This window comes from Rhinatrema bivittatum, chromosome 4, assembly GCF_901001135.1.
Source record: "Rhinatrema bivittatum chromosome 4, aRhiBiv1.1, whole genome shotgun sequence".
NCBI lineage: Eukaryota > Metazoa > Chordata > Amphibia > Gymnophiona > Rhinatrematidae > Rhinatrema > Rhinatrema bivittatum.
In genome coordinates this window covers 342,852,184-342,875,444 of record NC_042618.1, presented here as the reverse complement: position 1 = coordinate 342,875,444, position 23,261 = coordinate 342,852,184, and the positions used below count along the sequence as shown (strand labels likewise).

At 44.1% G+C, this 23,261-nt stretch overlaps 3 protein-coding genes across 7 annotated transcripts in view; 2 read left to right on the top strand and 1 right to left on the bottom strand.

Annotated features, from left to right (window-relative positions):
• The window catches only part of LOC115090908 (5-hydroxytryptamine receptor 3A-like), a 79,600-nt gene extending 71,299 nt beyond the window's left edge, over window positions 1-8,301 (top strand). For all 3 annotated transcript variants that reach the window (XM_029600575.1, XM_029600573.1, XM_029600574.1), the window contains exon 9: window positions 5,910-8,301. In XM_029600575.1, coding sequence (XP_029456435.1) covers window positions 5,910-6,181 — 272 coding nt within the window. In that variant the 3' untranslated portion in view covers window positions 6,182-8,301. The remainder of the gene's footprint in view (window positions 1-5,909) is intronic.
• Window positions 8,302-8,545: 244 nt separating this feature from the next.
• On the bottom strand, window positions 8,546-20,461 carry ATP5PD (ATP synthase peripheral stalk subunit d). 3 transcript variants are annotated; one of them, XM_029600578.1, is made up of 6 exons: window positions 20,335-20,461; window positions 19,435-19,565; window positions 10,955-11,051; window positions 10,130-10,201; window positions 9,209-9,271; window positions 8,546-8,760 (listed from the first exon to the last, which is right to left on the bottom strand). In XM_029600578.1, the coding sequence occupies exons 2-6, from the start codon at window positions 19,554-19,556 to the stop codon at window positions 8,629-8,631; spliced, it is 486 nt and encodes a 161-aa protein (XP_029456438.1). In that variant the 5' UTR covers window positions 19,557-19,565; window positions 20,335-20,461; the 3' UTR covers window positions 8,546-8,628. The 3 variants fall into 3 exon arrangements, with proteins under 3 accessions (XP_029456438.1, XP_029456437.1, XP_029456439.1); XM_029600577.1 differs by having other exon boundaries at window positions 20,274-20,378; XM_029600579.1 differs by lacking the exon at window positions 10,130-10,201 and having other exon boundaries at window positions 20,274-20,378.
• The window catches only part of KCTD2 (potassium channel tetramerization domain containing 2), a 26,634-nt gene continuing 23,700 nt past the window's right edge, over window positions 20,328-23,261 (top strand). Inside the window, exon 1 of the mRNA XM_029600576.1 lies at window positions 20,328-20,835. Within this exon, the coding sequence (XP_029456436.1) occupies window positions 20,506-20,835 (330 nt within the window). The 5' untranslated portion in view covers window positions 20,328-20,505. The remainder of the gene's footprint in view (window positions 20,836-23,261) is intronic.

Below are 23,261 nucleotides of genomic sequence, written 5' to 3'. Positions count from 1 at the left end.
TCAGCTTCACGATGGAAGGAGAAGACATGAAGGTGGATTATCCGGAGGCTGAACCCAAAACAGAGATGGAAAAAGAGTAATTGAGGCTACTCTGATTATTTTGTTGCTTTGTTTGGAGGACTGGGAAGGCTGTTGCGTGCAGCACAACAGAGGGGATAAGGGGCGTGTTGTGCAACTGCCTAGCAGGCCTGTAAAAAAAGGAGTTCTAGAGCAAAGCTTATTTAGTCCATTTTTCCCCTATGAACTGATTGTACTCATAATTTAGATTTTGTTGGAGTTATGAGTGGAAAAAGCAGAATGTGACCCAGGCAGGATGGGAGAGAAAACAGCCACGCGGCAGTCCTGGGAATTGTCCCTGAGGGGCTCTGACCTCTATACCAGAGGAAACTGGACTCTGTATAAAACGCAAGAGGAGACCTAGTTCCTCGAAGTAATGGCAAGAAGGACAGTACTTTGCTAATGCTGGTGTTGTTTGCAGACTTTCTATTTCTCGAAGCTGAGCCCACAGGGAACTGCTACATCTGGCACGATAGGAAGCAGGACTATTTATGAGGCCATACATCTAGCTGCCGTGCCGGAAACTAGGAAAACCTGGTCGGGACGGAGAGTCCTGCAGAGCGGAACTACCTTTGAAGGTGCAGTCTGTTGATAACCAAGCCTTGGGATCTACTCTGGCTGACTACCTTGGGACAGCCTGTATAAAGGCTTGTAAGCCCCACATTCTTGATCCCGCGAATGACCCTGCCCAACAGTGGCCACGGGGGGAAGGCATATAGTAAGTCCTCTTCTGGCTAAGTCTGAACCAGGGCGTTGATCCCCAAAGATCGCTGATCTCTTCTGCGATTAAAGAATCGGGAAACCTTCATGTTGTGAGATGTGGCCAGCAGATCGATGGATGGGAGGCCCCAGCGATCTAACAGCAGCTGAAGGCTCTGGCCGACAACATCCATTCTCCTGGATCCAGACTCTCCCTGCTTAGGAAGTCTGCTGTGACATTGTCTTTTCCTGCGATGTGGGAGGCCAAGATCATCTGTAGATTCAATTCCACCCATTCCATAAGGAGATCTATCTCCAGAGACACTTACTGACTCTTGGTTCCTACCTGGTGGTTGATGTAGGCTACTGTTATTTTGTCAGACATCATGCAGACCGCCTGACCCTGGAGTAAGTGGCTGAACTGTAGACATGCCAATGTGACCGCTTGGGCTTCCAGGCGGTTTATGTTCCAGAGCATTTCTTCCTTGGTCCAACATCCCTGGGCTGTTATAGTTCCTGGAGGCTCGCGTCTGTCAAGAGGACCAGCCAGTTCTGCAGGGACGGGTTTACACCCTTGCCCAGGTGAACTTCCTTGTTACGACCATGGCTGCTATGCAGCCGCCTCACCACCAGAGGTCCCCCATGAGCATGCTCTTCTGGCTGGCCCACTCCTTCCTTCCTACTCTATATCCCAGACTCTCCTTTATAACCCTGTCTAGTAGTTACATCGGTGCTTCGGCATCGAGCTCACCTGGGCTCCCTGCTCTAGCCTCTTTCGCCTTGTCTGTGGCCTACGGGCTTCCGCCTACTGTGTGTGTGGCCTACAGGCCTTCTGTCCGCTGTGTGTGGCCTACGGGCTTCTGCCTACTGTATGTGTGGCCTACGGGCTTCTGCCTACTGTGTGTGTGTGTGGCCTACGGGCTTCTGCCTTCTGTCTGCTGTGTGTGGCCTACGGGCCTTCTGTCCGCTGTGTCTGGCCTACGGGCCTCTGCCTGCTATCGGTAACCCACGAGCTTTCTGCCTACTGTGTGTGTGTGGCCTACGGGCCCTCTGTCTGCTGTCTGTAGCCTTCGGGTCTTGTGCCTCGCTCTGCTGCCTTCAGGGCTTATGTGTTTCATGTTCAGTGTTAGTGCTGTCCTGGTTTGTCTGTCCAGTTCTCTGTCAGTCTGGTTTCCTCAATTCAGTCACTTATACCTCCAGTCATTATCACTCATACCGGCACGCTTCCTGAGTTCATCCTTACCAGCACCCAGTTCCAGTTTCCTGTACACCTTTACCTACATTCACGTTCACACATACTTCCATGCTGTTCCAGTCTTCAAGTTCACTCTTACCTTCATGCATCTGGTATCAGGTATCTCCAGCCAGTATTAGACTCAGTCTGCCTATTCCACCTTCCCATTTGCCCATAGGGTTCACTCATTCCTGCCTGCACCAGCCAGCATCTAGACTCTTCTGCAGTCCTGCCTTTCTCCTCCCTGAGACACCCTCAGTAGTGGTGTTCACCACTCCTGGCCTGAGCCCATTGTAACATTCCTGAAGCTACCACTGGAGCAGAGAACATATTTCCATTGGGGGGGGGGGGGGAGGTGAATCGAATAGACTTGAGACAGCGGTTATCAGTGTGACAGCAGGAAGTGCTGAAGTGGCCACATGTGTGCCCTCGCCCACGGTACTAGCTCCAGGGTTGACGCCATCAACCCGAGGGTCTTAAGATAGTTCCACACCTTGGGGCGTATCGTGTTCATCAACTGATGCACTTGGGATATCAACTTCCTTATCTGGAAAGGCGGGAGAAAGACCTTGCCCTGCTTGGTGTCAAACCAGACTCCCAGATATTCCAGGGACTGGGAGGGCTTGAGGCTGTTTTTGTCCATATTTATGACCCAACCAAGCTCCTGAAGCAGGAATGTCACCCTGCTGATCACCCAGAGACTTTCTTTCAATGACTTTGCCCTGATCAATCAGTTGTCCAAGTACAGGTGCACCAGGATTCCCTCTTTCTTCATTGCCGCTGCTACAACCACCATAATCTTGGAAAATGTTCTGGGGGCGGTGGCCAGGCCAAAGGGCAGCACCCATAACTGATTTTGGCAGCCCAGTACCGCAAAGCGTTGGAAACGCTGATGTTCTTGCTGGATTGGAATATGAAGGTATGCCTCGGAGAGGTCCAGGGAGGTTAGGAACTCTCCTGGTTGTACAGCCATTATCACAGAGCACAGAGTTTCCATACGGAAATTAATTATCTGTAGGTGTCTGTTGACACTCTTGAGGTCCAGGATGGAGCGAAAGGAACCTGCCCTTCTTGGGTACGATGAAATAGATGGAATAACACCCCATATTTTCTTGGAGTGCAGGTACTGGAATTATAGCCTTCAACTGAGGAGCCTTATCAAGGTAGACTCCACTGCCTGCTTCTTGTGCTGGGAGCAGCAAGGAAACATCATGAACATGTCCCAAGGAGTGCTACGAAACTCCAGTGCGTAACCTTCTCGTATGATATCCAGTTACCCATTTGTCCAACATGATCTCGACCCACCGCTGGCAGAAGAGGGATAGTCTACCCCGTCTTTCCTTGTTCCGTGGATGGGTCGGCAAAACTTCATTGGGGAGTTTGGGCCAAACCTGAACCTGCCCTGCTCATGGGCTCCGAAAGGACTGAGGCCTCTGAAATGCCGAGTTTCTGTAGGGCCAAAAGTGTTGGGCGCCTCTGGATCGACCCCTCATAGGCGAGTGGCGCTGTGACTTTTTTCTCTTATATTCCGGTAGCTGGGGCACTGGAGAGAGTCATCCCACTTACTGGCCAGCTTTTCCAATTCGCTTCTGAAGAGGAATGATCCTTTAAAGGGCATCTTTGAGGTTTTCCCTAGAGGTCGCATCTGCTGACCAATTTCACAGCCATAGCTGTCTTCTGGCCGCTATTATTGAGGCCACTCCTCTGGCTGAGGTACAGACTAGGTCAGACCCGCATCCGCTAAAAAGGGAGCAGCAGGCTCCATAGCTTCTCTGGCATACACCCCTGAGTCATCCACCTCTCTAGAGAGGAAAGGGCATGAGCAGCCACTAGGGCACAGCAGGAAGCAATCTGTAAGGTCATTGCTGTCATGTCAAAGGCGCAAACTTTAAGGCCACTCCTCCCTCTACTGGGATAGTTGTTCGCTTCAATACAGCGCAGACCAGTGCATCTACTTTAGGGAAGTGCAGGCATTGTCTCGCTGCCAGATCCAGTGGGTATAGAGCTTCTAATGCTCAACCACCTTTAAAACTCGCTTCAGGGGTGTCCCATTCCAGGTCAATCAACTCCTGGATGGCTTCCAGTACTGGAAAATAGCAAGAGGCTTTCCGTAGAGACACCAGAATTAGGTTGCGTCATGGAGACCACCTCAGAACTCCCAGCGTCTTCAGAGTCTGGGGAACCAGGGCCAGCAATTCACCTCTATGGAAAAAACGCAACCTGTTCCGATATAGTTCTAAACCTGGAGGGATTTCTCCATCTTCCAAGGAATCTGGATCCCCTTGTCTGTGCTGTCTGAGTCCCCGCCAGGAACACCCTTGGTGACACAAGGCATGGCTTGAGGTCTGTCGATAGAGTTGGGAAAGGGAGGCCTTACCAGCTGTGGTTCTGTCTGGACAGGGGCAAGTGAAGCAGACTGTGCCTGTACGAAGGCTTGAAGGCCTTGAATAAATTCCACCCAAGAGAAGGCCGCTGAGTCCATACCTAGCCCAGGAAGAACTGGAGTATGTGCCACTGAATTTCCCTCTCCTATGGAAGACCCAGCCAGGGATTATTCAGACTGGGGTGCTTCTGATTAAGTTTGTGGCCGACCCATCCTCCGAATGGGAACAACTGGGCTTGGTAAAGTCTGGGGAGGTCAACTCTCCCTGCGCCTCCTCACAGTGCTGACATAAGTAAGAATCTAGATCAGAATGAGTAGCCCTAATATGGCAAGCAGCGCAGAGAATGGCGCTTATGTTTCTTTGCTGCCGGAGCCATTAGAGACAGCAGTTGCAAATTCAGCTGGCTCGTGTTTGTAGACTGTGTGCAGATTTCTGGCACCTAAGTGGGCTGCAGCGAGGTGCACACACAGCCCGTGCGAACGGGAATTCTGCGCCTAAGAAGTTGTATGCGTAGATTGTGCGCCAAGTTGTGCATGCACGAGTGTGCAGAGCCGGCAGACGCTGTATGGAGGGCAATGCAAGGCACACAAAACCGCGTGCAAGAGGGCACCAATGCGGCCTATGTGGTGTGCCCACTAAGCCTGAAGCAGAATCTAGCCCACTGGGGGGGTCACTCAACCCACTCAGATGCCCACTTCTCTTTACAGCCATGGATAGGGAACGATGTCAGTACGGTGCGCCGAGCAAGGAGACTGGAGAAAGTTTTACCAAAACCCCTCCAAAGTCTCCCAACAGGAAATCTTTCTCTTTTTTTTTTTTTAAAACTTACCTGGGCTCAGCGCTTACTGGCTGAGGAGACAGTCTCCAGCTGCTGGGAGAGAGGGCTTTGGCCTTCACCTCCACGTTCGGCTTCCTGCACCTGCTGCCTTTCAGCTGCTTAGTCCACGCCAGGAACAGACTACCAGACCAAGGCACACCTCTGAGGGATCTCGGAAATCACCTCAGGAATTCTCAACTGGGGAGGGACCTTTAGGTATCACCGCAGGAGAACGGGGCTCAATCTTTCTCCAATTTAAAGGTAAAATTTTTTCTTCTAAAGAGCATGGTGATCCCAATAAGGAAAGCACGTCCACATCTGCTAGGAGGCAGAGAGATACTGAAGGGCTGAGCTCACTGCAGGAGGTGTATCTAAGGTGATGTCGGTTTTGAAAGCTGACTCAGTCTCCATCTGCTACCAGGGGAGCACATAACCCATTGGTCCTGAGACCATCTGACTACACGCTAGGAAAAGGCATCCGAGTAATATCAATACATAACAATTCAAAGGAGATAAATTATGAAGGAAAAATGATCAGATAAAAGTGGACATGGATCTACTACAACAAATTTCTTTACTGTATTCAAACAAAATCTAAATGATCTCTCAAAACACTGCTGTCACAATACCACAACACAGCCTAACACTAACATTTAATTCTGACTGGTTGCTCTGAATTACATAGACATTGGATTTCTGCATCTTCTATCCTTTTTAGTGTGTATTCCTGATGAACCATTAAGGGAAGAACTGGAGACCAAGAATCTGAGCGTGATGAATAAGGAAAATGGAGAAATCATTGGACTTTTGAAGAGAATCCATTCCGAAGTGCTGCTGATAGGGAAACAAATCTCATCCAATAAAAGTCAAGACCCAACTTACACTGAATGGGCATCTCTTATTGCAGTTATTAAAATGGGTTTGTTCTATATTCACTTAATCGCTGTAATATTTTTCTCTGTCTTTATTGCTCTACAGTGGGCTAGCTAAATGTGAAATTCTGATGATTTTTCAGTATTGCTTGTTTTTAAGCTTGGAAAGTTACAAGGGCTTTCAGCTGCTAGCAGCATAGGCTTCTTTTTGCTGCTAGTACATGCCTTGTCAAATACTAATCCCCACAAATTGCAAGCCCTACCAAGAAAATAACCAAAATAAAGCATGCAAAGCCTAGAATGGTAGTTTTTTACCTATGGGGCCCAATGCTGATCACAAAAATTGACCTATCACCAGTTTTCTGATTTTTGGCTGAGTGTCAATGATGCTTTAAAATGATTTATGATTTAGAGACAAATTATCAATAGTCAGTGATCACAGACAACACACTTTAGATTGATTGATTTTTGCCATTCTGGCAATGTATCTGGAAACGTGTTCTTTTTTCATTGCTTATGACGTCATACGTGCCAAGGCTCCTCTCTGTAAAAAATCCTTGCATAGCAAATGCTTGTAACATACCAAAGTCTTGTTCTGAAAGGAAATCTTACACAGCATGTTACAAAACTTCAAATGTCATTAAATATCAAATTCATTATTCAGCCCAATTTATATAAGAGGGAATCATGCCATCAAATTATTGAAAAATACAGAAAAGCTTTGCTTTAATTTAATCACTTGGTGAATTGTGAGAATATTGCTTCACTGATAATTTCCTAATTAAGAACTTTTAAGTTAATGGTCAGACAATGAAGGCGGCTGAATTTTTATAGGATTTGATACAATCCGTGACCAGAAGACAGCAAACAAAAAAAAATATCCTTATCAGGAGTAACTGTTTTTCCTTTTGTATTCCTATAAAACAAATCTCTCAACTGCATGACAAAGTTATTATGCATGAAATTTGGAGAAAGGGCAGTTGCTTACCTGTAACAGGTGTTCTCCTAGGACAGCAGGATGTTAGTCCTCACATGCGGGTGACATCATCCGACGGAGCCCAGCACGGAAAACTTGTGTCAAAGTTTCTTGAAGCTTTGACCAAAACACTGAGCATGCCCAGCCTACTACTATCCGCACATCCATGCGAGGTCCCCCCCTTCAGTCTTCTTTTCCGCAGTGCAGTTGCCTCGCGGTTTGTGGAGCTCCTCCTTTTTCTGGTTTTTCTTCAGAACTGCGGTTTTCTGAGTTTTTTCCTCCTTGGGTTCCCCTTCACGGTAGGTGCCTCCTCGGCGGTAGGTCTCTTTTCCCTTTCCTCCAATTTTTTGTGGTCGATTCCCGACTTCTCACCTCACGGTATCTACTGGTCATCAACCGGCATGCAGAGTCTTTTGGTATGGCATCAACCGGTTTTCGGTGTCCCCAGCGCCCGCGGACCATGTCTATCACGAATCCCCACGAGGTTTGTATCCTCTGCTTGGGGGCCTCGCACAACGTACGTGGGTGTCGTCTCTGTGATCAGACGACTCCCAAAGGCTGTTGGGCGCGCCTCGACAAGATGGAGAAACTTTTCGGGGCCCCCAAGTCTACTCCTTCCACTCCTGCGTCTGCTCCATTGACACAGAGGTTGTCCGTGCTGGGCTCCATCGGATGATGTCACCAACATATGAGGACTACCATCCTGCTTGTCCTAGGTGAACATACAAGCTTATTTATATTAATTCAATAACAGTTTAACAAGCAAGCAGAATTCCACTGAAGAGAGGACCCAGTGCTCCTGTGCTTAAGGACAAGGAGAGAAGAAAAAGACACCAACACAGTGAGACAAAAGGAGCCTTACTAAAAAGTAGTACATAGAATAATGTTCACACTATTGTGTTATGTACCTGGAATGTATCTTTTAAATTATGAACATGTCTGAATAAAACCACGATTTAAAAAGAAATCTATAAAGTGTTCACCCTACAAAAAGAAATAAAAAGCTAACCTTTAAGGAAAAAAGGTCACAATTTTTAGACTAATTGGAACAAAGTGAGATTCCCATGGAGATGAAACTTTGTATTTGCATTCTGCTAAGAACATCTGTTCTTTGTTCCAGTATCCTCCAATGACCCTTCCAACCTTTCGCTCCCATTTACCTTCAACATACATAAAATGCGTTATGGAACCCTACAGTGCTTTGATGACAACTACGGTTGTTAACAGTGATAAATCTTAAATAAAGAATTTGAAAAAAAATATCAACTGAAATTCTGAGATCAGCATTTTCTTTCCCAATAAAACAGTGAATATCCAGGCTATAGCGTGAAAAGCTTTGCTGGTCCCTCTGCTTACAATCACAACGATGAACATGCATTAGTCTAAGCCTTTGTGTGTTGCACTTCACAGCTCTGTGCATGCTTCATTCCACAATCATGTGTTCCCTCGTCATAAGTAAGCCTCACCTCTCCCCCCTTAAAAACAGAAGGCACCAAACCAGGGACATTCTGTACATCAACTTTTTATTTCTCAGATACTCAAGGTTCTCATATTGAACACCACTTTGCAGTTTTCATGTAAACTGATATTTACAACTCACTAACAGGTTTGTGGGGCCAATAGGGATACTTTTCCTTATCAAGCTTGGTTTCAGGGAAGGCCTCATTCAAGTCTTCAATAGTCATCTGATCAAAAGGAATCATGTTTTGAAATTTTTTCAGCTGAAAGATAAATGAAGCACAAGAAATAACACAAAGATATTAGTAAGTAATAAATCATCCATTCAAAAAATTAGAGAGGAAATCTCACAAAAAGATCACTACATAAAATAAAAAAAGGTTGGAGCATAAAATTTTCTTCCCAGAGAAAGATAAGAGGATCTATGGAGCAGCCTCCCAGTGCAGATGGGAGTAAATCTGATGATAGAGTTCAGGAAAGCATGGTACAAATACGGAAGATCCAAAGTAGTGGGGAAGAAAGAACAAAGATAGAGGCCAAACTCAGTCTGTTCTACAGTATTAGAGAGTACAAAAAAAAAAAGGGACGAATAGAAGGACTTTGTAACCTTCATCTACCATCATATTCTACTTTTAAATCCACCACCCTATTCTGTGCTTGACAAAAACAAGGAGAGGAGAAAAGTCTATTAAAAAAATAAAAAAAACGTACCTCTTTCTCATACTGGATAATACGGATTTTGGAGTCTTCCACGTAAGCAGCTGCATCTTTGCTCTGCAAGAAATTGATGGGTTATAGATAAAGTGCTAATCAGGATAAGAGCTGAAACTGCATGCACATATGAAAATGGGATTCCAACCAGCTAGCTAGCTTCATCCTCTCTGATCTCCCATTATCTAAGCACCTATGCTTAATTCTTATAGGTGGAGAAAAATACATAAGGCTCTCAGCATCTAAGCAGCTATGCGCACTTCTTATGGGTGGAGAAAAATAAAGAAGGGGCATCATCCAGTCCAACTCCACAGAACTCCATCTGTCACCTGATGTTATGGATATTCCATTACGAATGCCAAGCTTCCCAGTACTATAATGCACAGTACTCTCCCCTTAGTAGCAAAGTATAGCCTCAGGGGAGACTGTGTGAAAGCCACTGGCTTCTTTCAGCAGGGAGAAGGGTGGGATATGAGAGTGCAATCATATTTTTGAAATGAAATCAGAAATATAATTTGCATTAAAAAAAACAAAACGTCATGCTAGGCTGCCTGAAACAATTCAGTTAATTGAAGGCATCCAGACTTCCTGGAATCGTTTCCAAGTACAATGCCTTCAGAGAAATTGGACAATTGTTTTTATTCAGATTATGTGCGCAGAAACACTAAAAAATATATACATTAAGACTATAGTCAAGACCACTTGTAGAAGGAGTGGAACGTCAGCATCCAAAGCAGCCATGTCAAGAGGGAGGTTGTCCCATCAGTTTGATGCAATTTCTTTAGAGCAGAGACTCAAATGGAAAGGGTGTATTATTCTGACCAGCTCTTTCTGGCTGAATCCAGGTTTCAAACATTTTGTATCTCTTGACTAGTCTAAGAGGAATAATCACATAAATGTGAATGGTTTCCAGATTCTTACAGCTTCCTGCTCTTGGGCATTAATCTTGGCCGACTGAGTATCGGTGGGCTCAGGAACTATCAATGCATTGAACTGTAAGCACAAAAATGAAAAGTACAAAAACAAGAATAAGTTTTGCTTAGAAATTACAAACGTTACTTCAGTGACAGCCTAGCTTCTCCTATAGGCACTTATCAGACACTGACTAAAGATCAGTCAAACTTTTAAAATAAGATACTACTAGGTTATTTAAACACACATTGGGTTTGTTTTCTAATCTAAATCCAAACAGGTTGGATGCAGTAATATGTATCATAACAGAAGTCCATTTAAATGAACACTCAATATTTGTTCATTACTTTTAGCAAACTTCAAGGATTCGCTACTTAATTCATTTACAGTAATATTTAAACTATTATCACAAAAGCCTATAAACTTACATTAAAAAAACATTCATTAAAGACAGACTTTTTCATATTTTGTGGTACAGCAATAGAGGGACTAGTCTTCCAAAGTTACTGCATGCATGAAATTCTGCAGTAAAATCATTGAAGTGCCAGATATGCATTTCTGCAGTGATGATATACACCAAGCTTCAATTATGACAGTACTACTACTGCAAGTAGCCCATTAAAAAAAACCAACCCAAAAACATAAGGGAAGAACTAATTCTTAATACAGGTGCCATTTTCAAATCAAATCTTCTTCTAGTATGTGGTTTCAGGGTTTGTTTGCTTTAAATTCTTAAATGGAAAAATACCCAGTAGTCCCCTTTTAGCTATGTGAAAACATGACATATTTTCCCAGTTAGTTTGTAACTCAGAAAATGCTGCAAAAGACACTCACCTTTTTTTCAAATTCATCAACCATGCCTGGCTTGGCAATGACCTTCCTATAGAAATCCCAATCAATTGCCGGTGGTCTTTCAGGCAACGATGTTAACCTGCCCAGATATAATAGCATATTACAGAAGGAGCAGGGACGGTCCAGCCACCATATTTTCCATGTAATACATATTACTAAACAAGCTAGATTAAAAGAAGCAATCAAGGTAAGACAGAAAACCTTTTTCTTCATAGAACTGGACACACATGGGTCTAACACAACTAAAAGCAATTCAGGTTTATGTTCTTACCCCAGTCAACTACTAGCTGACAAGAAATAAATCACAAAAGTAACACAGAGTGTGATTTTCCTCATTAGCTGAGGCTAAAAACTGAGAAATCAAAGAAAATAAAGATCAAGATGGTAAAATGGTGATATCAAAGAGCTTATTAAAGCCAAAAGGACATCTTTCAAAAGCTGGAAGGTGGATCCAAGTGAAAGAAACAGCAGAAGCACTGGCAAGTTAGAGAAAGCATTGATAAGGTAGGCCAAAGGAGAATTTGAAGAGAAGCACAAAATTAAAATAAAAATTTTCAAGTATATTCAAAGCAAAAAAATCTGTGAGGGAGTCGATTAGACCAATAGATGACAGAGGTTAAAGGGACTCTCAGGGAAGACAAAGTCATAGCAGAAACACTAAATGAATTCTTTGCTTCCATCTTCACCAAAGAGGGTATCGGGGAGATACCTATTCCGGACATATTCTTTGAGGTGATAATTTAGAGCAATGGTTCCCATACCTGCCCTGGATGACCCCCAGCCAGTCGGGTTTTCAGGATAATCACAATGAATATGCATGAGAGAAAATTAGCATGCTATGGAGGCAGTGCATGCAAATTCTCTCTCATGCATATTCATTGTGGATATCCTAAAAATCTGACTGGCTGGGGGTCCCCCACGACAGGTTTGGGAATCTCTGTGAACAAATTGACAAACTAAAGAGTAACAAATCACCAGATCCAGGCTGTATATACCGGTACTTCAGAGTCGAGAAAAAAAACTAAATTAAAAATAGAACTGCAGACTTACTACTAGTAATCTCTCTCACATTCAAAATCAGCCACAACATCTAATGGATGCCCCATATAATGCCCATTTTTTAAAAAGGGTTCCAGGGTAATCCGGTAAACTCTAGACAGGTGAGCTGGATGTCAGTACTAGATAAAATGGTAGAAGCTGAACAAAATTACTGTCCATGTGGACAGACACAGATTAAAGGAGCAGAGCCAACAGATTTAGCAAGGGGGAAGTCTTGTCTTACAGATCTGTTAGATTTCTTTGAAGGAGTAAAACATGTGGACAAGGGCGAGTTGGCTGAAATAGTGTATCTGGATTTGCAAAAGGCATCTGACAAAGTCTCTCATGACCAGGCTCATCAGGAAATTTAAAAAGTCATGAGATAGGAAGCAATATCCTATTGTGGATTGGTAACTGGCTAAAAGATGGGAAACAGAGAGAAGGCCTGAATAATCCTTTGTCCGTTGATAAACAGGGCTGAATGGACTATGACACATGGGTGATGTCATCCAATGGCAGCGAACAGACCACACAATGAGCTCAGCAGAATTTTGCTCTAACGAACATGTGCAGGAGTTCCCAAACGAGCACTGCCTCGTAAGCCCTCCTCAGTCATTTTTTTTTGACCATACTGCTGTCCAGACATTCACCTCTTTCTCTCTCTCTTTTCTTATTCATTTTTCTTCAAACCAGAGGTTTTCTCTTTTTTGTCCCATTGCCTTGGCAGCCCCCACAACAGCACTTTTCAATGCTATTTTAAAAAGAGAGAGAAGGAAACTACTGAGAAAATGCCCGGACCCAAAATGCCCACACACACAGTAAGCAGTTTTAAAGACTCTGGAGCCGATGCAATAAAGCGCGCCCAGCCTAGCACGCAGGTTTACAACACCGTTGGACGCGCTAGACCAGCACCTGATGCAATAAGGGGATTAGCGCGTCCAAAATGCGCACCCAAACAAATGCACAGCCAACAACGCCCATCACTTGCAAATTCCATGTAGATGAGGCTATTAGCTATTACTCTCCACTGCAGAAAAATCGCTAGGCGCCCAACGCACACTTTGTAATGCAACAAATTTAACTCCAGCCCTGGAGGTGGCATAAAGTCAACCTGCGAGTCAAGGGTTCATGAGAAATTTAAAAATACAGTCCTGAGTGGTTCCTCCTACTTAGTATTGTGAACAAATTTACTGCTTGCGATGTTGAAAAAAGAAAATGTATATTGGCTTGATTTAAAAAAAAATAAAAAAAATTGTTCTGGACCTTCGATTTAAAAGCCCATAGCAAGGGACACTTAGCTATGGGCGTCTTCAGCAAAATCAGCCAGAAGACGTGGATTAAAAACGGACACTCATATTGAGCGCCCGTTGCAACTGTGGGCACCCAATGCGTTTCAGCGCTAGGGATGCACAATTCTCCCCTAGCATGTCCTCTTTTACGCAGCCCCTCATTTAAATACTGCATCGGGTGCCCAGGGGATGTGGCTGTGTGCGCGTTAGGAAAATGGGCACACAATATGAGCTCCTGTTTTCATTGTGCATCTTATTGCACAGCAGCACAAAATGTCCCTTATGTATGGACAGGACCATCATCAGTGACTAGAATCCTACTATGAATTATTACAATTGTAGCTGGATGTCTCCCAAGTGGCAAAAAAATCAGGCCTACAAGATGGCCAAGCTCCCAGGCCATATACATAAGTGCTGCCTCTGTTAATCAGAAACAATTATATTCCAGCCAGAGGAACTCGGCTACATTTAAAGCCAAAGCGAAAATTTATATAAATAATTTTATTTCACAATATTTTCAAAAAATGCATTTTTAACACAAAGTGCCAAGTGCAATGAACAATACCCACATTAAAATATTCCCATCATACTTACATACATACCACACATACTCACACTTACCACACACCATACCATTAAAAAAAATATCTAATACAACAGCAATGTTACTAACACAACTTATATCCCCCCAATCTTGTAATACATTATGCTTAACAAAGTTCTCTCATTATTACAAAGGAGACTTAGTCTCTGCAATTTATTAACATAATTTTTCTTCTAAGTGAAACGCTACTTTCAAATGTTGTACCAGATACAAAGTATCTACCACGTATCATCAAATAATGGCTTGAACTTTTATTTCAATTTATACAATGTAAAACTCCACATTACAATACCCTACGGAATACCCGTTTCACCCCTGCCTTGGGGCTTCTTCAGGGAACATTGCTGCATTATTCATATGAGCATCATGTATCAATGTCTTCATCCGACGTGTTATTCAATATCCATGTGCCCATGCTACATCCATAATGTTCATTGGGTGGATGTTAATTGCACAAAGCCATTACTTCTACAACTGTTCAAAAAACATTTCACATAATTAAAATCACTATTTTATAACCCGGGTAATCACCCTGTGCACCTACACCTAAACCACATCATACCAACCAGGTCGATCGAACGCGAAAACTCTCTCATTGATTTCGGCACGTTTCACCTGTGGCCGCAAGTTTCCAGGCAATGTATTGTCTGCAAATCCTTAATTTTTCATATGCAGCTTGCCCACACTGTTTCCATACCTATGTTAGATCATTAAATACATACTATCAATTTAAACCATCGAGCCATTCAACGCTCGATCAAAAAAATAAATCTTATCGACGAATATGTCTAATATTAAATGCTACTTAACTAGATGACACGCCTCCACATAATGTCTAAAGAATTAACCCCCAAAAACGCCAAAACTGCAACATTATATATTATTTAATGAAACCGCAAAACAGTTTAAATGTCGCTACTCGCTTATTTCCTATCGGTTTATATGCGCACAATTTTATATCTCCAGTAGAACGTAATATAAGTCTACCTTAATATCAACTGCCACCATGGTTATCCTGTTCCAAAAAACTACCCACTAGAAACCTATTTACTAACTTAAATCTCATCCAAAAAAAAAAATTGCAAAGTCTTACCTCAACACGCAGCGGAACACCTTCTCCAATTGAAAATGTCAATTCAAAACGTTCGATGCAGCAGACGCCGCCGCCATGCCCAGGTCTTCCCAAGGAAGACTACCGTCAACACGTAACTTCCGACTATTTAAACCTCACATCCCATCAATACGTCACCTACGTCATACGTGCCTAATAGCGTCAAAAGACTAGTTGCGTCTATGAACTGCATACTTAACCCAGCAGAAATTCACAAATACCCAAAAAAACAAACAAAAAAAAACAAAAAACAACTTATAACTTGCTTCCATTAAGTACTGTAAAAAGCCTCCCATTCTATCATATCCCAGGCCGACAGAGCTCTTCTTCCTCTGCAAGTCCCATGCAGGGTGAGTGGAGTAAAGTTCCCTGGATCGACCAAATCAGAGTCTAGGTTGAGCAGCTCCAAAGTGTCAGGCTTTGACCAAAGCAGAGCATTCAAAGCACTCAAAATTGGGTCAGGACTCCTCAGTGCCACTGATGCAGGGATCCAATGCACTGACACAGGGTGATGCCCTTCCGCATCAGGAGCATTGTCAACACAACCGGGATCTGTGCCATTGACGCACAACTTGGTGCAGTCATCGCTGAGAAGCCCAGTGTCGTCAATGCACTTAGTAAGGTCGAAACATACAGTGCTCTTGGTGCCAGTCAAGGATATCTAACTATTCTCATTAATGCTTACTGGAGACATAAGTGCAATCAATTAAAAAAAAAAACAAAAAAGAGGCACTTGAAAATTATGGGGAACTTGTTGCAGGTTCCTCCCTAATTTTTGGCTAAAACTATTACAATGCTGCCCTCTTATCTCTTCTATTCCAGTGTGACATAGAAAGGATCTTCTTTAGTGACACCAGGGAGGTGCGCACAGACCTCAACGCTGATAATTCTATATCCCATCTCTACTGAGTTGAGAATAGCTGGATCAGAGCAGGCTCAGAAAGTTAGGTCAGGAGCCCCTCTGTGGAGCTCAGGGAAAACTTCCCAAAGTAATGACCTCGTGATGGTCTCTGAGGATGTAGTATCTGCTTCAACACTTCTACAGGAAGTATAGCCAATGAGCCATTATAGAAATTTTTTTCTTGGGATTTATTCATATTACTGGCCACTGGCAAACTTCAACTCCTCTCTCAGGTAAGAGTCCCATTAATGTCAAATCCCCTTCAGTAGTTTCCTTTCCTGAAAACCAGTCGTCAGAAATCAGCTCCTCCAGTGACCTCAGAGTGGGCTTACCAAATATTGGAGAGGCAAGAACACAAGTTATCTGTAGCCAGAGTACCTCAACAGTTTTCACCAAGACCATCAATATCTCCTCCTGGGTCTCCTTCTAGATTTCTAGACCAACTGGGAAAAGCCCTTAATATTCCCATATAGAGGATAATGATCCCACTTCAGAAGCATCTGACATCCTACATGTGCTAAATCTCCATCTGAACTGGCTGTCCAGCCAGTACACAAGATTCTCCAGGACATTCATGAAGAAGACCCCAGCTTCTTGTGCAACAGCAGAGTGGAAATTAGACTTGAAATACAAGGTGCAAGAGTGTCTGTGGTTTAAGATGGTCCAACTGCTACATCAGAGTTAGTGGTAGTAGAATCCATCCTAAAAGAGGCCAAGAAAATGGAGAAATTACTTACCTGATAATTTCATTTTCCTTAGTGTAGACAGATGGACTCAGGACCAATGGTTTATGCTCCCCTGCCAGCAGATGGAGACAGAGTCAGGTTTCAAAACTAAACTTCACCCTAGACAGAGACATCAGCCTTTCAGTATTCTCTTCAAAAGCCATTGTGAACATAGTATTGAAAAAAAACTTGATTAAAAAACCGTAACTGCATTCAACCAAACACTGAACCCCAATAAGATTATAGATGCCCTGATCTAGGAACTGGATGACAACTTACCCGCAATCTCCTGAAATCGATATCCACTCCACGACAGAATCTTTGGCACTGTTCTTGGGGAGCCATGGGCAAAATGCTGAGCCCATCTGTCTACACTAAGGAAAACAAAATTATCAGGTAAGTAATTTCTCCATTTCCTAGTGTGTAGCCAGATGGAATCAGGACCAATGGGATGTACAAAAGCTACTCCCAATTGGGTGGGAAGCTACCCATGGACCGGTTAACACCACCTTTGCAAGGGCTGCGTCCTCTCGGACCTGTATGTCCAGGCGATAGAACCCGGAGAAGGTGTGCAAGGAGGATCACATCGCTGCTTGGCAGATATCAAGTCTAGCTTCCACTCTTGAAACCGCCCGAGTCCTAGTGGAATGAGCTTTAATCCGGAAGGGTAATGGCTTCCCTGTCTCCACCTCTTCAACCCAGCGAGCTATGGTAGCCCTTTTTCCTTCCGCCATGAAGGACAAAGGAAATTAACCAAAAAGTTACCAATAAGGGCCCTGACCTCAGCAGTCAGAGTAACATAAGTATCAGAAAAATAAGTATGAAAGCTTGTTGGGCAGACTGGATGAGCCATTTGGTCTTCTTCTGCCGTCGTTTCTATAAGCAAGAATCCAGGTCAGACCGTACAGCCCTAATATGACAAGCAGCACAGAGAGAAAGGCGTTTATGCTTCTTTCCTGCTGGAGTCATTGGCAACAGTAACTGCGAGTTCAGTCAGCTTGTGATTAAAGTTTTACACGCACAGATTTCGGGTGCCTACGTGGCAAGGTGCATGCATAGCCTGTGTGACCAGCTTTGCTTGAATCCTGCGCTTAGTAGTTCCTCTCGCACAGAGGATGTGTCTCCCAGGGATTCTGCCAAGCAGGGAAGGGTTAGGTTGGCCTTCATAGTTGGTGATTCAATTATTAGGAATCGAGACAGCTGGGTGGCTGGTAGGCGTGAGGATGGCCTGGTAACATGCCTACCTGGTGCGAAGGTGTCGGACCTCACGCGTCACCTACATAGGATTTTAAACAGTGCTGGGGAGGAGCCAGCTGTTGTGGTACATGTGGGCACCAACGACATAGGAAAATGTGGGAGGGAGGCTCTGGAAGCCAAATTTAAGCTGTTAGGTAAAAAGCTGAAATCCAGAACCTCCAGGGTAGCATTCTCTGAAATGCTCCCTGTTTCACGCGCAGGTCCCCAGAGACAGGCAGAGCTCCGGAATCTCAATGCATGGATGAGATGATGGTGCAGGGAGGAGGGATTCAGTTTTGGAGGATTCTTTTCCAAAGGGATGGCCTCCACCTTAACTCACTCCTGGCTACCATTGGGGAAATCAGCCTGCCATAGGTTGTTGCCCCAGAAAACCTACTTAAACTTTCCTGCTGAACCAGACCAGGTTCCTACAATTTGCTGGAGACAGAGAACTACTAACGATTTCCCCCTGCTGTACTACATTATGGGGCCAATGCAATGAAGTGCGCCCAGGCTAGCACACGGGTTTACATGTGGTTGGACCTACGTTTTGGACGCGATAGACTAGCACCCAATGCAATAAGAAGATTAGCATGTCCAAAACAGGTGTTCAAACAAATGCCAGCCCCAGAGGTGGCATAAATTCTATCTGCTAGTCAAGGACTTATGATAAATTTAAAAAATACAGTTCTCTGAGGTTCCTCCTACTTAGTATCGTTGTGACACTTAAGTTTACTGCTTGCAGTGTTGAAAAATAAATGTATATTGGTTTGATTTAAAAAAAAAAAGAATTCTTCTAGACGCACAATTTAGATGCCCATAGCAACAGGTGCTTATCTGTGGGTGTCTTCAGTTACCTCAGAAAAATCATCCAGAAGCAGGATAAAAACAGATGCTCGTATTGAGCACCCATTGCAACTGTGGTCACACGATGCATTTGAGTGTGCTAGGGATTCATAATTCTCCCCTAGCACATTCTTTTTTTTAGGCAGCCCTCATTTAAATTTTGCATCGGGCACCCAGGGGATGTGGCTGCATGCACATTAGGAAAACAAGCAGCCAATACGAGCACCCATTTTCGACGCATGTCTTATTGCATCGGTCCCTATATAGGAAAAAAGGACATTAGTGCAGAGTTTTCAATCTCTGCCTCTATCTGCTGGTTGGAGAGACAAAGCCCACAAGTCTGGATTGGTCTTGCAAGATGATGTAATAGTACTGATTTTAACACACTTCTTTCAAAGTCTCAATTTATATGCACAAGAACATAAGAATTGCCATACTAGATCAGCCCGAGGATCCATCAAGCCCAGTATCCTGTTTCCACCAGTGGCCAATATATGTCACAAGTACCTGGGGGATCCCTAAGAGTATATAGATTCCAAGCTATATACCAAATAGGCACTTCTAGTATTAGGTAAAGGAAAGAAGACCATAGCTGAAATACACAGTACTAGAGTTTTATTCTTTTCACTTTTTTTCTACTTCAAATTTTCACAGCTGATCAGCACTATATTACCAGTCCCTACACTTTCATTACTAACACGTAGGCACTAACCTGGCTGCAATTGCATCGCTTTGGTTTTTAAACGCGTTAAACATCGTCTTCTGATTCGGAGGAACCCTTTCAGCGAAAGCCACCCAGTCAATGGCCTTCACAGCTACTCTGCGACTTGCCATCTTTGCACTCTGAAAGAGAAGGAACTGCATCAGCCCAAACAATATATCTGTTAACGTGGGCCGGAGTTACATCTGAGCAGCACAGTCTTGAAACCATTCCACAAGGCCAGCCCCGCTTACACATGGCCAGAGAAATGATATATGTGCTATGCAAAGGTTCCAATACAATTAGGATAAACCTATGTTTATGTATCTTATAGTTTTTTGTTGATTTATATATTTATCTCTCTCTAATTGTTTCTTAGTTTAAACTCTGTACTGTCTTCCATTGCCCAGGTTTTACGCTCCCTGTTTAATGTAACTTTACTTTCTACCTTGATGTTAATTGGTTTCCCCTCAGTTACATTGTAAACCGGTACGATAAGACCTAGTCTTGAGCATCGGTATAGTAAAAGAAATTAAATAAATAAATAAGTAAAAAGACACGGTCTATCAAAGCCCCCTGGCCTCGCGTGCAAGGTTTTAGCCTTGAGCACGGAGGAAGAGAGAGAAATCAAGGACACAAAATGACCGTGTCCTGCAGGGCTATGCGATTAGAGGAAACTCTGCTCTCGGCCCCACGGCAACAGCGGGCAGAGCGGGGACCCCCACACAAGGTCAGCCAGTCAGTGAGGCCTTCGGACGAGAAGCAGCCGCCCTTGACCTCGCAATTCCGGCACCTGCTAGTCCAGCTCACCGTCAGCCTCTTCTACACGTTTAACCAGCCGCACCACCCACCTTCACAAGGATACCCCCTGAGCTTCCGTCCTTCCTCTACGACCGCACCGTAGGAACTCACCGGCAGACACCGAAGCTGGTCGTCGCGCGACGTCGGGCGCCACACGTCACATCCGCTCAAGTTAGCCAATCAGAAGAGACGTGGACATCGGCATGGCCCCGCCGCCGCTGCTGCTCTCCTTTCTCCCTTACTCCCGACCCGTCTGAGCCGTACCTTCCCCCTGAAACCAGCATGGCTGAGCTGCAGCGGGAGGCCTTGGAGCTTGCAGACAAAGAGCCGCCGCCGCTGCTGCTGACGCCTGGCCGGGGTTCTGCCTCTGCCGGCCTCCGTAGCGGGCCTCCCAGCCCGGGCCTCACGTGCCAGGCCCGTCCCGGCTCGGCGCTGTCCCCGCGGAGCCCCTTCCAGCCGCCTCCTCCTTCCATAGAGAAGCCGGGCTCCAAGTGGGTGCGGCTGAACGTCGGGGGCACGTACTTTATCACCACCAAACAGACCCTGTGCCGGGAGCCCAAGTCCTTCCTGTACCGGCTGTGCCAGGAAGACCCGGACCTGGACTCTGACAAGGTGCAGGAACTACTACCATTACTTAACATTTCTATGTTGTTAATAGATGTACGCAGCGCTGTGTAGACACATACGATGGCGACAGTCCCTGCTCCACTTAGCTTACAGTCTTAGTTGACACAGGGTAAGATAATGTCTAGTAATTACTTAAATATTACAGTAAAGCATGTTTAACTGTTCTACAAGACATTTCTTGACATTTAATGCCGTTTGGAGGGAATGGACCTAAATAGGGCATTGACATATTTTATAAATGACTTAGAGATGGGAACCACAAGTGAAGAGATCAAATTTGCTAATGATACAAAATTGTTTAAAGAGGATTGTGAAAAATTGCAAGAGGACCTTGCGAGACAGGGAATCCAAATGGCAGATGACATTTAATGTAAACAAGTGTGGAGCAACCCAAATTATACAATACAAGGTTCCACGTTGGGGATCACCACCCAGGAAAAGGATCTAGGTGTTATCGTAGATAATATGTTGAAATCTTCTGCTCAGTGTGCAGCAGTGGCAGCCAAGAAAGTAAATAGAATGCTAGGACTTATTAGGAAAGGAATGGAGAATATCATAATGTCCCTGTATCATTCAATGGTGAAGCTGCATCTTGAGTATTGTGTGCAATTCTGGTCACCATGTCTGAAAAAAAGAATTAGCGAAATTAGAAAAGGTACAGTGAATATTGACCAAAATGATAAAGGGATGGAACGATTCCCCTCTGAGGAAAGGCTAGAGAGGTTAGGGCTCTTTAGTTTGAAGATGACATAGCTAAGAAGGATATGATAGAATTTATAAAATGAGTGGCCTGGAATGGGAAAACACAAATTGGTTGTTTACTCTTTCAAAAAGTACAAAGACCAGGGGACATGCAATGAAGTTACTAGGTAATACATTTAAGACAAATGGAAGAAAATTATTTTTTTTATCCAATGCATAATTAAATTCTGGAATTCATTGCTGGAGGATGTGGTAAAAGATGTTAGTGTAGATGGGTTTAAAAAAGATTTGGACAAGTTTCTGAAAGAAAAGTCCATAAACCATTATTAAAGTGGACTTGGGGAATTCCAAATCTGTCAACCTTTTAGGAACTTTCCAGGTACTTGTGACTTAGAGTGGTCACTATTGGAAATATGATACTGAGCTTGAAGGACCTTTGGTCTGACCCAATATGACAAATCATATTTTATTACCCCTCAATTGCAGAGAAGTGTGCTGGCTTAACTCATGTTTTCCTGGTGCTTGAAATTTTATTCCTGGTTAGAGAGGACTAAAGTTTCTGGCACTAGTGTTAGCCTATGGGCAGACATAGGAGTTCTAGAACTGGCACATGTAGTCAGGAAATATGCTCTGCACACACACAAAACATGATTTGTGAACCAAAAATATTTTCTGTGCTGAAAGCATTTTTATGTGCATAAATCATACCTGCTGCATCAAGCATTATATCTTTTATGTTTTTAATGTCCAAGCTAAGAAACTTGCACTGAATTTCAGCACACAATTGTAATGTAAGGCTTATTATATTGGTCCCACCATTAGATGATTAATGCCCCATTGCCAGTCAATCAGATTACTAATTCAGCCTCCTGTTTAACTCAGAATATTCATTACAGTTAAGTGTAGTGAGAGGGACAGCAATAAAGTAACTTACCATAGCAAAATAAAATCCTGGAACAAACACATAGAGGGTGGGAAAGTGAAAATAAATTCCTCTACATCCTGCCAGACCAGTCCAGTCAGTGGGAATTATTCCTTCTACAGGCAGATAGAGGCAAAATACAAGACTCTTTACTTCCCTATGTAGGCTGATAGAGCAGGGAAGGAGTCATTAGTCCTCTGCCTCCAGTAAATGGTAGATGGAATTGGTCCAGCAGGAAGAGGAGGAAGTGGCATCGGGGCAACTGCCCTCTCTAAGGCTGATTTCCCTAGAGCAGGGCTTCCCAAACCTGTCCTGGGGACCCCACAGCCAGTCGGGTTTTCAGGATATCCACAATGAATATGCATGAGATACATTTGCATACCATGGAGACTCATGCATATTCACTGTGGATATCCTGAAAACCCGACTGGCTGTGGGGTCCCCAGGACAGGTTTGGGAAGCCCTGCTCTAGAGACTGCCAGGCTGGGTTGAGGACCCTTTGCAGGATGACAGTCTTCCTAGGGCTAGTTTTCCTTTCCCAGGGCAATCAGGTTTCAAAGGCCTGTATTTACTTTTGGCAACAGCAGAACTGCTTCCTAAAAAAAAAAAAAAAAAAAAAAGGAAGTAAAGTAGAAACATGCAGGGCAGACAGTGCAGAGGCCCTAACCATGAAAGTGGTCCAAATCTCCCCTTCCCCATGCACACACCCCTCCCCCTTCCTAAAGCACCACAAGGAATGTAGGTATGGACAGGGGGAGAAAGAGTTTGAACTTCAGATCCCAACAAG